This window comes from Zophobas morio, unplaced genomic scaffold, assembly GCF_036711695.1.
Source record: "Zophobas morio isolate AGI-343-1 ecotype UQ-CSIRO unplaced genomic scaffold, CSIRO_AGI_Zmor_V1 ptg000040l, whole genome shotgun sequence".
NCBI classification, from domain to species: domain Eukaryota; kingdom Metazoa; phylum Arthropoda; class Insecta; order Coleoptera; family Tenebrionidae; genus Zophobas; species Zophobas morio.
The window spans coordinates 596,774-613,747 of NW_026972145.1; the positions used below are offsets into that span (position 1 = coordinate 596,774).

The following is a 16,974-nucleotide window of genomic DNA, read 5'->3' on the forward strand; positions in this document are numbered from 1 at the left end:
ATGCAAATCCAAAAAATATGAATGGAGTGATAAATTATAAGTACAGACTCATCATATTTTTACAGTTTGGATAGGATTTATTAGGCAAACTTTCGAGCTGACGTCATCAATTTTTTGGAGGGGATAAGCAAATATATTTTGACTAAACATTTATTATGCTTTTTATAACCTTAAAACATCTGCAAGATTTCAAAGCATTCGGTTTTGTAGTTTTTGAGTAAATCAGTAAAATAAATTTACGCATTCATTAATTTTTTTGAGTCACCCTGTATATGCAAATCCAAAAAATATGAATGGAGTGATAGATCACAAGTACAGACTCATCATATTTTGTACATTTTAGATATTATTTATTCCACAAACTTTTGAGCTGACGTCATCAAGTTTTTGGAGGGGATAAGCAAATATTTTTTGACTAAAGATTTATGATGCTCTTTATAGCCTTAAAACATCTGCAACATTTCAAAGCATTCTGGTTAGCAGATTAAAAATTAAATTTCAAAATGTTGTTTTATAATTTTGATTTTTTTTCCAAAAATCTGGACGTTTCGGGTGAAAAGTCGATTCAGAGTTGTAAACTACATGTGTAGGACTATGTTATTTAATACAATTGAAAACCCATTTACTATGTACAATTTTGAAGTGACGTCATCGCATTAGTGGTGGGGATGACTAGACAAATTTTGGTTAGCGTTTTACCATCTACATGATATTCTTAATATAAGTACAAAATTTCACAACAATCGGTCGAGTACTTTCGGAGATTATCTGTCTAATAAAAATCCAGGACGGCAGACGGACAGACGGACGGACAGACGGACGGACAGACGGACAGACGGACAGACAGACGGAAATGGGAGACCTATTTCTTCGTCTTCTAGGGGTCATGAAAGATCGAGAAAACGTAAAAGTAGAGAGTCGGCCGACGGACTCGATTACAATACTTCCTTTGCTTACGCTCGGGAAGTAAAAATCGACACATCGAAAAATCCAAAAGTCAAAAATCGAAAAGTCCCAAAATGGAAATATTGAAAAAACAAAACTGAAATATCGAAAAACTGAAAATGATAGAAAAACTGAAAAATTGAAAAACTGAAATATCCAAAAGCTGAGAATCCAAAAAATTGCAAAATTGAAAAATCGAAAAATCAAAAAGTGAAGTCGAAAAATCGAACCTTTAAAAAAAATCGAAAAATTGAAAAATCGAGAACCTGAAAAATCAAAAATCGAAAAATCGAAATATGTATTTAAAAAGCGTAAAATTGATGAGGAAAAAAATTGAAAAAACGTAAAACTAAAACATCGGAAATCGAAAATCGGGAAATTGAAAAATTGAGAAATTGTAAAATCGAAAAATTGAAAAATAAATAATCTGTAAAATCTCAAAACTGTAATACCAAAAACTGAGAAATTAAAAAACTGAAAAATTGGGAAATCAAAACCTTAAAGAAACAGAAAAATTAAAAAATGGAGAAATCGAAAAATCAAAAAAGTGAAGTCGGAAAATCGAAACTTAAAAAAAATCGAAAAATTGAAGAATTCAAGAACTGGAAAATCGAAACAGTCGATTAATTGAAAAATCGAAAAATTGAGATTTTAGAAAAGTCAAAAATTGGAAAATTGAAAATCGAAATGCGTATTTAAAAATCGTGAAATTGAAGAGGGCAAAAATTTAAAATCTGGAAAAATTGAAAAATTGAAATATTGAGAAATCGAAACATTCGAAAAATTCGAAAAATTGAAATATCTAAGAACTGAAATGAAAACTCCAGTAATCTAAAAATCTAAAATTTAAAAATTGAGAAACTGAAAAATCGAGAAAGTAAAAAAATCGACACATCGAAAAATCCAAAAGTCAAAAATCGAAAAGTTGCAGAATGGAAATACTGAAAAAACAAAACTGAAATATCGAAAAACTGAAAATGATAGAAAAACTGAAAAATGGAAAAACTGAAATATCCAAAAGCTAAGAATCCAAAAAATTGCAAAACCGAAAAATCGAAAAATCAAAAAAGTGAAGTCAAAAAATCGAACCTTTAAAAAAAATCGAAAAATTGAAATATGTGTTAACAAAGCGTAAAATTAAAGAGGAAAAAAATTGAAAAAACGTAAAACTGAAACATCGGAAAATTGAAAATCGGGGAATTGAAAAATTGAGAAATTGTAAAATCGAAAAATTGAAAAATAAATAATCTGAAAAATCCCAAAACTGAAATTTCGAAAAATTAAAAAATGAAAGAAAAACTGAAGAGTGGAAAAACTAAAAAATGAAAGAAAAACTGAAGAGTGGAAAAACTGTAAAATCTCAAAACTGTAATACCAAAAACTGAGAAATTAAAAAATGAAAAAATTAAAAATCAAAAAGTCAAAAAAGTGAAGTAGAAAAATCAAAACCCCAAAAAATGGAAAAGACGTAAAACTGAAACATCGGAAAATCGAAAATCGAGAAATTGAAAAATTGAGAAATTGTAAAATCGAAAAATTAAATAATAAATAATCTGAAAAGTCCCCAAACTGAAATTTCGAAAAATTGAAAAATGGAAGAAAAACTGAAGAACGGAAAAGCTGAAACATCTAAAATAGAAATATCCAAAAGCTGATAAATTAAAAAATTGCATAAATGAAAAATCAAAAAGTCAAAAAAGTGAAGTCGAAAAATCAAAATCTTACAAAATTGAAAAATTGAAAAATCAAAAAAGTGAAGTCGAAAAATCGAAACCTCAAAAAATTGGAAACTTGAAAAATTAAAAACCAAAAAAATGAAAAGTTGAAGAATTGAAAAATTGAAAAACCCACAGTGTATAAAAGCCAAATTTGAAAAATTGAAAAATCAAAATATTTAAAAGTAGAATTGAAGAGGAGAAATATTGGGAAATTTTATAAAACTCAAATTTGAAAAATTGAAAAATCCAGATAATTAAAAATCATAGAATTGAAGAGGAGAAAAATTGGAAAAACGTAAAATTGATACATCGGAAAATTGGGAAATTGAAAAATAGAAAATCGTGAAGTTGAAAAATTGTAAAATGGAAAAATTTAATAATAAATAAACTGAAAAATCCCAAAACTGAAATATCCAAAACTGAGAAATTAAAAAACTGAAAAATTGGGAAATCAAAACCTTTAAAAAACAGAAAAATTGGAAAATGGAAAAATCGAAAAATCAAAAAAGTGAAGTGGAAAATCGAAACTTTAAAAAAAATCGAAACATTGAAAAGTCAAAAACCTGAGAATTTAGAAAAGTCAAAAATTGAAAAATCGAAATACGTATTTAAAAATCGTGGAATTGAAGACGACAAAAATTGAAAAATCTAAAACTGAAACATCGGAAAACTGAAAATCGAGAAATTGAAAAATTGAGAAATTGTGAAATCGAAAAATTGAATAATAAATAATCTGAAAAATCCCAGAACTGATTTCGAAAAATTAAAAAATTAAAGAAAAACTGAAGCTGAACTGAAAAATCAAAAAGTCAAAAAAGTGAAGTAGAAAAATGAAAACCTTAAGAAATCGGAAACTTGAAAAACCAAAAAAATTGAAAAATTGAAGAATTGAAAAATTGAAAAATCGAACTATTTAAAAGTCGTAGAATTGAAGAGGAGAAAAATTGGAAAAACCTAAAATTGAAACATCGGAAAATTGGGAAATTGAAAAATAAATTGGGAAATCAAAACTTTAAAAAAAAACAGAAAAATTGAAAAATCGAAAAATCAAAAAATCGAAACTTAAAAAAAAATCGAAAAATTGAAAAGTCAAAAACCTGAGAATTTAGAAAAGTCAAAAATTGAAAAATTGAAAAATCGAAATACGTATTTAAAAATCGTGGAATTGAAGACGACAAAAATTGAAAAATCTAAAACTGAAACATCGGAAAATTGAAAATCGAGAAATTGAAAAATTGAGAAATTGTAAAATCGAAAAATTGAATAATAAATATAATCTGAAAAATCCCAAAACTGACATTTCGAAAAATTAAAAAATGAAAGAGAAATTGAAACTGATCTGAAAAATCAAAAAGTCAAAAAAGTTAAGTAGAAAAATCAAAACCTTAAAAAATTGGAAATCGGAAAATTAGAAACCAAAAAAATTGAAAAATTGAAGAATTGAAAAATTGAAAAACCCAGAGTTTATGAAAGTCAAATTTGAAAAATTGAAAAATCGAACTATTTAAAAGTCGTAGAATTGAAGAGGAGAAAAATTGGAAAAACGTAAAATTGAAACATCGAAAAATTGGGAAACTGAAACATAGAATATCGTGAAATTGAAAAATTTTAAAATGGAAAAATTGAATAATAAATAAACTGAAGAATCCCAAAACTGAAGTTTTGAAGAATGAAAGCAAAACTGAAAAATCCCAAAACTGAAATATCCAATACTGAAAAATTAAAAAACTGAAAAATTGAGAAATCGAAACTTTAAGAAAACTGAAGAATTGAAAAATTGAAAAATCAAAAAAATCAAGACAGTGAAGTCGAAAAATCGAAACTTTAAAAAAAATCGAAAATTTGAAAAATTGAAGAACTGGAAAATCGAAACAGTCGAAATCAAGATATGGGAAAATCAAAACATTTATTGAAAAATCGAAAAATTGAGAATTTAGAAAAGTCAAAAATTGAAAAATTAAAAAATCGAAATACGTATTTAAAAATCGTGAAATTGAAAATCGAAAAATTGAAAAAATGGGAAATTGTAAAATCGAAAAATTTAATAATAAATAATGTGTAAACTCCCAAAATTGAACTTTCGAAAAATTGAAAAATGAAAGAAAAACTGAAGAATGGAAAAGATGAAAAATCTCAAAATTGAAATATCCAAAAACACAAATTACAAAATTGAATAATTGAGAAATCAAAAAGTTAAAAAAGTGAAATCGAAAAATCAAAACCTGAAAAAATTGAAAACTCAAAAACCTAAAAAATTGAAAAATTGAAGAATTGTAGAAACGAAAAATGAAAAAACAGTTTATATAATTCAAATTTGAAAAATTGAAAAATCGAAATATTTAAAAACATTAATTGAAACATTGGAAAATTGGAAATTGAAAAACTGAAAATCATAAAATTGAAAAATAAAAAACCTGAAAAATCTAAACAATCGAAAATCAAGAAATGGGAAAATCAAAACATCGATTAATTGAACAATGGAAAAATTGTCAATTTAAGAAAGTCATAAATTGAAAAATTGAAAAATCGAAATTTTATTTAAAATCGTAAAATTGAAGAGGACAAAAATTGAAAACCATAAAACTCAAATATTGGAAAATTGAAAATCGAAAAATTTAATAAATAAATAATGTGAAAAATCCCAGAACTGAAATTTCGAAAAATTGAAAAATGAAAGAAAAACTGAAGAATGAAAAAACTGAAAAATTGAGAAATCAAAAAGTCAAAAAAATGAAGTCGAAAAATCAAAACCTTGAAATATCGGAAAATCGTGAAATTGAATAATAAGTAAACTGAAAAGTCCCAAAACTAAAATTTCGAAAAATTGAAAAATGAAAGAAAAACTGAGAAATTAAAAAACTGAAAAATTGAGAAATCGAAAAATCAAAAAAGTGAAGTCGGAAAATAGAAACCTTAAAAAAATTGAAAAATTGAAAAATCAGAAACCTAAAAAATCGAAAAATTGAAGAATTGAAGAACTAGAAAATCGAAATACATAGTCGAAAGTCAAGAAATGGGAAAATCAAAACATCGATTAATTGAAAAATCGGGAAATTTAGAGTTTATAAAGGTCAAAAATTGAAAAATCGAAATATTTAAAAATCGTAAAACTGAAACATCGAAAAACTGAAAATTGAGAAATTATAAGACCCAAAAATTGATTAATAAATAAACTGAAAAGTTCCAAAACTAAAATTTCGAAAAATTATAAATTCGAAACTTGAAAAAGCAGGAAATCGAAAAATCGAAAAATGTCAATATCAAGCATAAAATAAAAGTAACTACACTGCAAAAGGATTGTTAATTTGCGGAATTTTGTTAGTACCAAACACAATTTAAGAATCATTTCTTAAAAAAACAAAAAATAGTTGCATGTCAATAATTAACACATGTACATACCTACCAGGGGCTCACGAGATTCTTTCAATCTTTATCATAAATAAAACTTTTAAATAAATAAATCTCTGTGTACCTCGAGATCATTTTAAACTTTTGTGTTTGTTATGAATAATAAAATATGTATGAACTCAGCCCAGGTAGACTTAATAGCGCCCAATTCAAATTTACCCATCGTCTAGCTCCCACCTTAATTTCTCCATCCCCCACCCTTTCCCCGTTTATTGTCGCCGCTACGCCCACCCACCCCTCGTAAACTTTGTACCGGCCGTAAAAATTTTACAACCGCAACAGGGATGTTTTTTTAATAATTTCGTACTCGAAAATTGCTTTATGAAATTAAAATTTCGCCCCGGATCAAAGAAACTCCAGCTGGATGAGAATTTCGTTGCGGGCAAAGAACCGGACAAGTTCGTCGGATTTCTCTGAATTTTACTGACATGGGTTCGCGATTTAAAAGCACAAGTGTGACGGTTCGCAAGGAAAGCGAAAAGTGGAGGATTATGAGGATCGACGATTGCTCGGAGGGCGTCTAATAAAGTGGCTCCGTCAAGAAAAAGAGGAATAAGTCTGGGATATATATTTATACTAATGGGGACATAAGGCGATTTTACGGTGTAGTATCCGGTCTAGTGTCAGTTCGTCTAGGTCTGGATAGATCTGCACGTCGTCGATCGGAATCTGACAGCTATAAAGAAGGACTTCCATCCGGAGATGTTCCGATAGCGTGTTCAAAATAATCGTTTCAGAGGAAAACTTCCTGTGGGACTTGAGTGTGTAGTACCTCCGGATGCGCTTTCTCAACCTTTTCGGGAACCGGTTCCTGAGCATAAAGTGCTTCACTTCCATGGCGAGTTCTTCGAATTTCGACTCCGAGATGTAGAGGGTCCCGAAAATTTGGAGGATGTGCGCGAGCACCGTGGTCCAGTACATGAGACCCGCCGTGAGGATGAAGAAGAGCATCCTCTCGAGGGCGTCGTGGGTTTGGTATTCGCCGACGCCGGCGCCGAAGAAGTGGCTGATGACGAGTTGGACGTGGTGGAGGTAGTCGACGAAGGTGCCGTAGAATATCTGGAATTCCAAGGCGCGAGTTACGTTCGTTTCCTCGGCGACTAGAATGTTTTGGCGGTACAAGTACAAGGGTGTCAACCAAGACTCCTTGCTCCAGTGGTTGTGGATCTCGCGAATCACAGGAACCAGAGCCAGGAGACAAGTGGACCAGTGGATAAGCAAGATGGAGAACAGGACCGTCGTGTAGATTTTCCTGGCAACTTCGCGGCATCTGAATTCTCGCAACACTACGTTGAAGTTATACAACAGCGTTATTAAGCGTACTACACGGATGCTGACCATAGGGTAGATGAGCACCTGGGCTCTCAAAGACAAGTACCGACGCAACACTAACATGAAGAACATGTGCACCACACCGCAAAAGTCGAAGAAAAAGTAAATCTTCAAGTAGTGATTGTAGATTTTTTTCGGCTCCAGAACCACCACTCCTGTCATTTCTATGAAATAGCCGGTATAAAATCGCGAGATCACGTCAATCAAGTACAAACAAGCCATAATTCCTTGGATGAAGTCGAACGGTAGTATCCCTCTGTCGGGGTGAAGGTAAATCTTCGCATAGAAAGTCCCCAAATAGGGGTCCATCGCGAACGACGTCAACCACATAAAGAACATTATCACTCGCTTTTTGCGAATAATCTGGCTGAAAGGATGCAAGATCGATTTATACTCTTCAGTCAGTAAATGCCGCTTCTTTTCTTTGAGGAAAGCACATTGGCTTCGAAAGTACGGGATACTTTCCTCACTCTTATTAACCGTTCTGAAGCTCTGATACCAAAAAGATAATTTACGTATGGGGGAGGAGTAAGGGGACCTCAGGATATCCCCTTTTTGTTCTTTGCTGAGGGTACATTCGTGTCGTATTTGTTGCTTAATCTTCATTTGACTGAAGTCGGATTCGGGGAACTTGTCGTGGACGCAAAGCAGTCAAGAACGAAACCTTCCGCTTGAGAACACGTCCCAAACACTACCACCTACTTCTGAAACACTCTCCGAACTTCGCCGGATGGAAGTTCTTCTTTATAGTTGCCAATTATTTCGAGCGTTTGAGAAAAACGCATCACTGGATTGCTGGATTCGGGAATGACGCTCCAAACGTCAAACAAATTTTACAGCTTAGCGACGTAACAAGAAAAAATTTTGCGTTCGAAATGAAGATCCGGAGGTAGGTTTGACCAAAATTTGATCCCGTTTTTGCGCGGTACGGTTGTATCCCAGTAAAGACAGACGGAATAAAACATCCGTTGATTAAAAATTAAAGTGTATCCGAACAAAAACAACAGTGAATTAATTATATTTATAATGATATTTGAATTTACAAACTAATAAGAATTAAATTATACTCCGACTTTCAAAATTATGACAAAATGGCAATTTAAAACTTACAATTTGGCGATCAATTTCATTTTATGTAAATGTAGAGTTTTTAAATTAACATTTTTTTCAGGAATTAGCTTTTTCAAATGTTCAAAAATTTTTCCATAGTTGAAAACAAATTAAACGCAAGTACTGTCGGATACATCAGGACTTTACAGTTAGGCTCCGTCCCCCAATCTCACAACGAATAAAAAATTCATCACAATAGAGATCGGGGCGGGTGGGTGGCGCTTAATTTTTGACTTTATTTTCTTAATTTGTGTAGTTTCCTGCTCTCCGCCTCTAACGGATAAAAAGATTAATCACGATTGAGATGGGGCGGGTGGGTGGGGCTTTTCTTTGACTTTCTTTTTGTAAATTACGTAGTCTGCTTCCAACAACAAAAATACTTCAAATATCAAATGGTAGATTTGAAGTTAGAATTACGGTTTAAATATCGTGTTGTCGAAAATAGGTATAGGTTAAGACCTTAAGGTGCCAATTATTAAGCCCCACCGACCCGCCCCTAACTCAGTTGTGATGAATTAGCTATTCGTTGTCAAATAGAGGGGCGGAGTTTAATTGCAAAATCCATATTTTTCTAAGTTATTTAAGTTTCCTCTTCTTCTTTTCTAATCGAGGTAGTACTTTCTTTTGTATAAAATTAATCACCGAAATGGAGGCAGATGATTGGGCGGAGTAAGTAACTCATAGAAACTAGGCTGTGGAAAAAAAGCGCCAATCGTAACATTTTTGTTGTCCTATTCGTTTTGCTGTATTATTTCTTATTTGAGAAGAAAACAAATTGAGAAAACGGGTGGGTGGGTGGGCGGGCCTAAGTTTAACTTTTTTCTAGAGAGACTTTTATAGGAAAGCTGTAGCCCCCCCCCCTCTTCATTCTAGTCAATACTATTAATTATTGACAATATTGTCTTACTAGAACCTTCGGCAAATCTATTAAACCGTTGATGAGAAAACAGATAAATTGTTATTTTTTTTTTACAAATTATTCGATCTACGCCTTATGTTTAAAGGGTTTTTTCTTGTTCATATTGATAGTGATCGTGATGTTTTATTCGTCATATATATGTACAACATGGGTTAATGACACATCAGATAAAATATAAATGTAAATACCCTAAACCAACCAAAAAGGACTTTACAGAATAAATACCCGATTTTCCAATTTGGACTCCTCAAACAGTCTTTCCAAAAAAAGGGTAATGCTCTTCTTTCCACTCCCCGCTTCAAGACGAATAAAAAGGTTAATCACAATTGAGATGGGGCGGGTGGGTGGGGCTTCTCATTTGTTTTTCCTGATACATATACATAGTCTTCTTTCAACAAAATACTTGAAATATTAAATGGTATTTGGTGTTGTTGACAATAGGTATATGTTAAGAAAAAGCAGCAAATAATTAAGCCCCACCCAACCGCCCCTATCTCACTTGTGATGAACTTTTTATTCGTTGTCAGATAGAGGGGCGGAGTTTAATTGCAAAATGCCTATTTTTTCCCAAAATTTACCATTTTAAACATGTTTTAAATGTCCTCTTCTTCTTCTCTTCAATTGTTAAGAAATGACCTAAACTGAAGTTGGCATTTCTTGTTTCAATCTTATTTGACGGAAAATATTTTCTAACACAATTGTATTTTGGCTTTTTTTTCTTAATATGCGTAGCCATCTTTTCACAACAAGAGACTTAAAACATGGTTAAAATGGTACATTTTTGCAAGGAAATATGGATTTTGCAATTATGGAGCAGAGCCTAATTGCAAAATCGATATTTCCTTATACAATTTTTTTCATTTTAAACATGTTTTAAGTTTCATGTTGTAAAAAGAAGTCTACACGTATTAAAACAAAAAGACAAAATGTAAGCCCGCCCACCCGCCCCATCTCAATTGTGATGATTTGTTTCATTAACCGTGAACCAAGGGGGCGGAGCTTAACTACAAAATACTTATTTCTTTACAAGAAATTAAAAACATGTTTTTGAATATCTTTTCTTTGAGGAAAGCACATTGGCTTCGAAAGTACGGGATACTTTCCTCACTCTTATTAACCGTTCTGAAGCTCTGATACCAAAAAGATAATTTACGTATGGGGGAGGAATAAGAGGACCTCAGGATATCCCCTTTTTGTTCTTTGCTGAGGGAACATTCGTGTCGTATTTGTTGCTTAATCTTCATTTGACTGAAGTCGGATTCGGGGAACTTGTCGTGGACGCAAAGCAGTCAAGAACGAACCCTCCCGCTTGAGAACACGTCCCAAACACTACCACCTACTTCTGAAACACTCTCCGAACTTCGCCGGATGGAAGTTCTTCTTTATAGTTGCCAATTATTTCGAGCGTTTGAGAAAAACGCATCACTGGATTGCTGGATTCGGGAATGACGCTTCAAACGTCAAACAAATTTTACAGCTTAGCGACGTAACAAGAGAAAATTTTGCGTTCGAAATGAAGATCCAGAGGTAGGTTTGACCAAAATTTGATCCCGTTTTTGCGCGGTACGGTTGTACCCCAGTAAGGACAGACGGAATAAAACATCTGTTGATTAAAAATTAAAGTATATTTGAACAAAAATTAAAGTGAATTAATTATATTTATAATGGTATTTAAATTTACAAACTAATAAGAATTAAATTATACTCCGACTTTCTCAATTCTGACAAAAAGGCAATTTAAAACTTACAATTTGGCGATCAAGTTTCATTTCATGTAAATATAGAGTTTTAAATTAACTTTTTTTTCAGGAATTAGAGATTTCAAATGTTCAAAAATTTTTCCATAGTTGAAAACAAATTAAACGCAAGTTCTGTCGGATACATCAGGACTTTACAGTTAGGCTCCGCCCCCCAATTTTAAACGAATAAAAAATTCATCACAATAGAGATCGGGACGGGTGGGTGGGGCCTAATTTTTGACTTTCTTTTCTTAATATGTGTAGTTTTCTTTCAACAACACCATACTTAAAACATGTTCCACATGGTATTTTCGTGTAGAGAAATTTGAAATTTGTTTTTAAACACTGCTCTCCGCCTCACGTTGAATAAAAAGATTAATCACGATTGAGATGGGGCGGGTGGGTGGGGCTTAACCTTTGAATTTCTTACTACATATATATGGTCTTCTTTCAACAATAAAATACTTCAAATATCAAATGGTAAATTTGAACTTAGAATTACGGTTTAAATATCATGTTGTCGAAAATAGGTATAGGTTAAGAAAATGATGCCAATTATTAAGCAACAACAATTTTTCGAAATTTCAGTTTTGTGACTTTTCAGTTTACTTATTATTCAATTTCACGATTTTCCGATATTTCAAGGTTTTGATTTTTCGACTTCACTTTTTTGACTTTTTGATTTCTCAATTTTTCAGTTTTTTAATTTATCAGTTTTTGGATGTTTCAATTTTGAGATTTTTCAGTTTTGCCATTCTTCAGTTTTTCTTTCATTTTTTCAATTTTTCAAAATTTCAGTTCTGGGAATTTTCACATTATTTATTATTAAACGTTTCGATTTTACAATTTCTCAAATTTTCAATTTCTCGATTTTCAATTTTCCAATGTTTGAGTTTTACGATTTTCAATTTTTGTTCTGTTCAATTTTACGATTTTCCAATTTTTCTGTTTTCTTAAGCTTCCGATTTCTCAATTCTTCAGTTTATTAATTTCTCAGTTTTGGAATATTTCAGTTTTTCTTTCATTTTTCAAAATTTCAGTTTATTTATTATTCAATTTTTCCATTTTAAAATTTTTCAATTTCAGGATTTTCTATTTTCCAATTTCCCCATTTTCCGATGTTTCAATTTTACGTTTTTCCAAGTTTTCTCCTCTTCAATTCTATGACTTAAAAATCTCGATTTTTCAATTTTTCAAATTTGACTTTTATAAACTCTGGGTTTTTCAATTTTTCAATTCTTCAATTTTTCAATTTTTTAATTTCTCAGGTTTTGGATATTTCAATTTTTCGATTTTACAATTTCTCGAATTTCGATTTTCCGGTGTTTCGGTTTTACGTTTTTTCAATTTTTGTCCTCTTCAATTTAACGATTTTTAAATAAGTACATATTTCGTTTTTTAGATTTTTGATTTTTCAAAATTCTCAATTTTTCTATTAATTGAAGTTTTTATTTTTCCATTTCTTGACTTTCGACTGTTTCGATTTTCCAGTTCTTCAATTCTTCAATTTTTCGATTTTTCAGGTTTTTGATTTTTCAATTTTTCGATTTTTTGTAAGATTTCGACTTTTCGACTTCACTTTTATGATTTTTCGAATCCTCAATTTTGCAATTTTTTGGATTCTCAGCTTTTGGATATTACAGTTTTTCAATCATTTTGAAGTTTTTCGATATTTCAGTTTTGTGTTTTTTCAATATTTCCATTCTGCGACTTTTCGATTTTTGACTTTTGGATTTTTCGATGTGTCAATTTTTTTACTTTCTCGATTTTTCAGTTTGTCAACTTTTAAATTTCAGATTTTTAGATTTTTAGATTTTTCATTTCAGTTCTTCGATATTTCAATTTTTCAATTTTTTCGAATTTTTCGAATGTTTCGATTTCTCAATATTTCAATTTTTAAATTTTTCGAATTTTTAAATTTTTTGATTTTTCAATTTTGGCCTATTTCGGTTTCTCAATTTTTCGACTTGTCGACTTTGACTTTTCCATCTTAAACATGTTTTAAGTTTCATGTTATTAAAAGAAGTCTACACGTAATAAAACAAAAAGGCAAAATGTAAACAGAGATAGGGCAGGTGGGCGGGGCTTAATTTTTGACTTTATTTTTTTAATATGTGCAGTTTTCTTTCAATAACACCATACTTAAATAATATTCCACATGGTATTTTCGTGTAGAGAGAGATGAAAATTGCATTGAAGTTCCGCTCCCCGCCTCACGACGAATAAAAAGATTAATCACGACTGAAATGGGGCGGGTGGGTGGGGCTTAACCTTTGAATTTCTTACTACATATATATGGTCTTCTTTCAATAATAAAATACTTCAAATATCAAATGGTAAATTTGAACTTAGAATTACGGTTTAAATTTCATGTTGTCGAAAATAGGTATAGGTTAAGAAAATGATGCCAATTATTAAGCCCCACCCACCCGCCCCTAACTCAGCTGTAATGAATTTTGTATTCGTTGTCAGATAGAGGGGCGGAGTTTAATTGCACAATCCATATTTTTATACAAAAATTTACTATTGTAAACGTGTTTTAAGTTTCCTCTTCTTCTTTTCTTCAATTGAGGTAGTATTTTTTTTATATAAACTTAATCACCGAAATGGGGTGGAATGGGTGGGCGGGGTTTGTCATATGTTCTTCTGCAGAGTGGGAGTGGTAACCAATTTATAGAAACTAGGCTGTGAAAAAAAAGCGCCAATCGTGACATTTTGTTGTACTATTCGTTTTGTTGTATTATTTCTTATTTGAGAAGAAAACAAAATGAGAGAACGGGTGGGTGGGTGGGGCTAAGTTTAACTTTTTTCTAGAGAGACTTTTATCGCAAAACTGTTGGCCCGCCCACCCACCCCTTCTTCATTCTGGTTAATACTTTTAATTATTGACAATATTGTCTTATTGGAACGAACCTTCGGCAAATCTATTAAATCCTTGGTGAGAAAACAGATAAATTGTTATTACTTCCCGAGCGTAAGCAAACGAAGTATTGTAATCGAGTCCGTCGGCCGACTCTCTACTTTTACGTTTTCTCGATCTTTCATGACCCCTAGAAGACGAAGAAATAGGTCTCCCATTTCCGTCTGTCTGTCCGTCTGTCCGTCCGTCTGTCCGTCTGTCCGTCCGTCTGTCCGTCCGTCCGTCTGTCCGTCCGTCTGTCCGTCTGTCCGTCTGCCCCCGGATTTTTATTAGACAGATAATCTCCGAAAGTACTCGACCGATTGTTGTGAAATTTTGTACTTATATTAAGAATATCATGTAGATGGTAAAACGCTAACCAAAATTTGTCTAATCATCCCCACCACTAATGCGATGACGTCACTTCAAAATTGTACATAGTAAATGGGTTTTCAATTGTATAAAATAACATAGTCCTACACATGTAGTTTACAACTCCGAATCGACTTTTCACCCGAAACGTCCAGATTTTTGGAAAAAAAATCAAAATTATAAAACAACATTTTGAAAATTCATTTTTAATCTGCTAACCAGAATGCTTTGAAATGTTGCAGATGTTTTAAGGCTATAAAGAGCATCATAAATCTTTAGTCAAAAAATATTTGCTTACCCCCTCCAAAAACTTCATGACGTCAGCTCAAAAGTTTGTGGAATAAATCATATCTAAAATGTACAAAATATGATGAGTCTGTACTTGTGATCTATCACTCCATTCATATTTTTTGGATTTGCATATACAGGGTGACTCAAAAAAATTAATGAATGCGTAAATATATTTTATTGATTTAATCAGGAACTACAAAACCGAATGCTCTGAAATCTTGCAGATGTTTTAAGGTCATAAAGAGCATAATAAATGTTTAGTCAAAATATATTTGCTTATCCCCTCCAAAAACTTGATGACGTCAGCTCGAAAGTTTGCCGAATAGATCATATCTAAAATGTACAAAATATGATGAGCCTGTACTTGTCATTTATCACTCCATTCATATTTTTTGGATTTGCATATACAGAGTGACTCAAAAAAATTAATGAATGCGTAAATATATTTTATTGATTTAATCAGGAACTACAAAACGGAATGCTCTGACATCTTGCAGATGTTTTAAGGTTATAAACAGCATAATAAATGTTTAGTCAAAATATATTTGCTTATCCCCTCCAAAAACTTGATGACGTCAGCTCGAAAATTTGCCGAATAAATCATATCTAAAATGTACAAAATATGATCAGTCTGTACTTGTGATCTATCACTCCATTCATATTTTTTGGATTTGCATATACAGGGTGATTCAAGAAAATAAATGAAAGCGTAAATTTATTTTACTGATTTACTCAGGAACTACAAAACCGAATGCTTCGAAATCTTGAAGATATTTTAAAATTATCATAAGCATGGTAAATTTTTGATCAAAATGTATTTGGTCGTCCCCCCTAAAAAATTTATGACGTCACCACAAAATTTTGCTGAATAAATCCTATCTAAAATGTACAAAATATGGTGAGTCTCTTCTTGTGATTTATCATTCCATTCAAATTTTTTCGATTTGCATATACAGGGTGACTCAAAAAAATTAATGAATGCGTAAATTTATTTTATTGATTTAATCAGGAACTACAAAACCGAATGCTTTGAAATCTTGCAGATGTTTTAAGGTTATAAAGAGCATAATAAATTTTTAGTCAAAATATATTTGGTTATCTTCTACAAAAAACTGATGACGTCAGCTCAAAAGTTTGCCGAATAAATCGTATCTAAAATGTACAAAATATGATGAGTCTGTACTTGTGATTTATCACTCCATTCATATTTTTGGATTTGCATATGCAGGGTGACTCAAAAAAATTAATGAAATCGTGAATTTATTTTATTTTATGGATTTAATCAGGAATTACAAAACCGAATGCTTTGAAATCTTGGGAATATTTTAAAGTTATTATAAGCATGGTAAAGTTTTGTTCAAAATGTATTTGTTCATCCCTCCTAAAAAAATTGATGACGTCACCCTTAAATTTTGCTGAATAAATCCTATCTAAAATGCAAAAAATATGATGAGTTTGTACTTGTGATTTATCATTCCATTCATATTTTTTAGATTTTCTTAAGAGGTGGTTCAAAAAAATTAATGAAGTCAATTTATTTTATTGATTAAATTAAAGGCAACACTTATTATTAGTATTACACCCCAACCAACCCAATTTGGTTGACACAAAATTTGTTAAAGGAAAAACTCGGTTGAAACATAAGGGTAGCACGCTTATTTACATCGACTTTAACATTACAGACCTGCATTTGTTTTATGCGCTCACTTGGTTCCGCGAATGTGAAATAGACATGTTTATTATCAACCAATTGTGAATTTCACCGTCAAGAATTAAAATAAAACCCAATGTTTTATATAATAAACGGAAGTCGAAGCAATAAAACCGATGGTCGTTTTGTTTACAGTTTCTCTGTTTGACTCTCACGTATGCTGTTACGCCTGTCATCTTAAATTAAGAATGTTTATACATACACGATTTTCAGTTGCCTCTGATACGTATACGTGAGTAAATTGTTTCGTTAGTTTATTGATTATTACAAATCAATATTCAAAACGACCCAATTCATTTTCCCGAAAATTTGAGAACATAATAATTTTATTCTTAGTATTACACTACATCTATCCCAACTGATATGCGTGTCCTTGCAAAAATGTTGATGACGTCATCGCAATTTTTTTTAAATTCCCACTACAAAAATGTAATGAGAAAAAAAACACAATAGGCATGCAGTCGTCAAGTTTCCGACAGCGAGGGAAGTACTGTCTAAACTCTTTAGACCAATTTTTGTTGTAGTATTCG

At 31.4% G+C, this 16,974-nt stretch overlaps 2 protein-coding genes across 2 annotated transcripts in view; one reads left to right on the plus strand and one right to left on the minus strand.

Annotated features, from left to right (window-relative positions):
* The window catches only part of LOC135140472 (synaptotagmin-7), a 905,289-nt gene that overhangs the window by 142,533 nt on the left and 745,782 nt on the right, over positions 1-16,974 (plus strand). The gene's annotated exons all lie outside the window — the stretch shown is intronic.
* Positions 6,648-8,009, minus strand: LOC135140287 (potassium/sodium hyperpolarization-activated cyclic nucleotide-gated channel 1-like). The gene has a single exon (XM_064070779.1). The coding sequence runs from the start codon at positions 8,007-8,009 to the stop codon at positions 6,648-6,650; it is 1,362 nt and encodes a 453-aa protein (XP_063926849.1).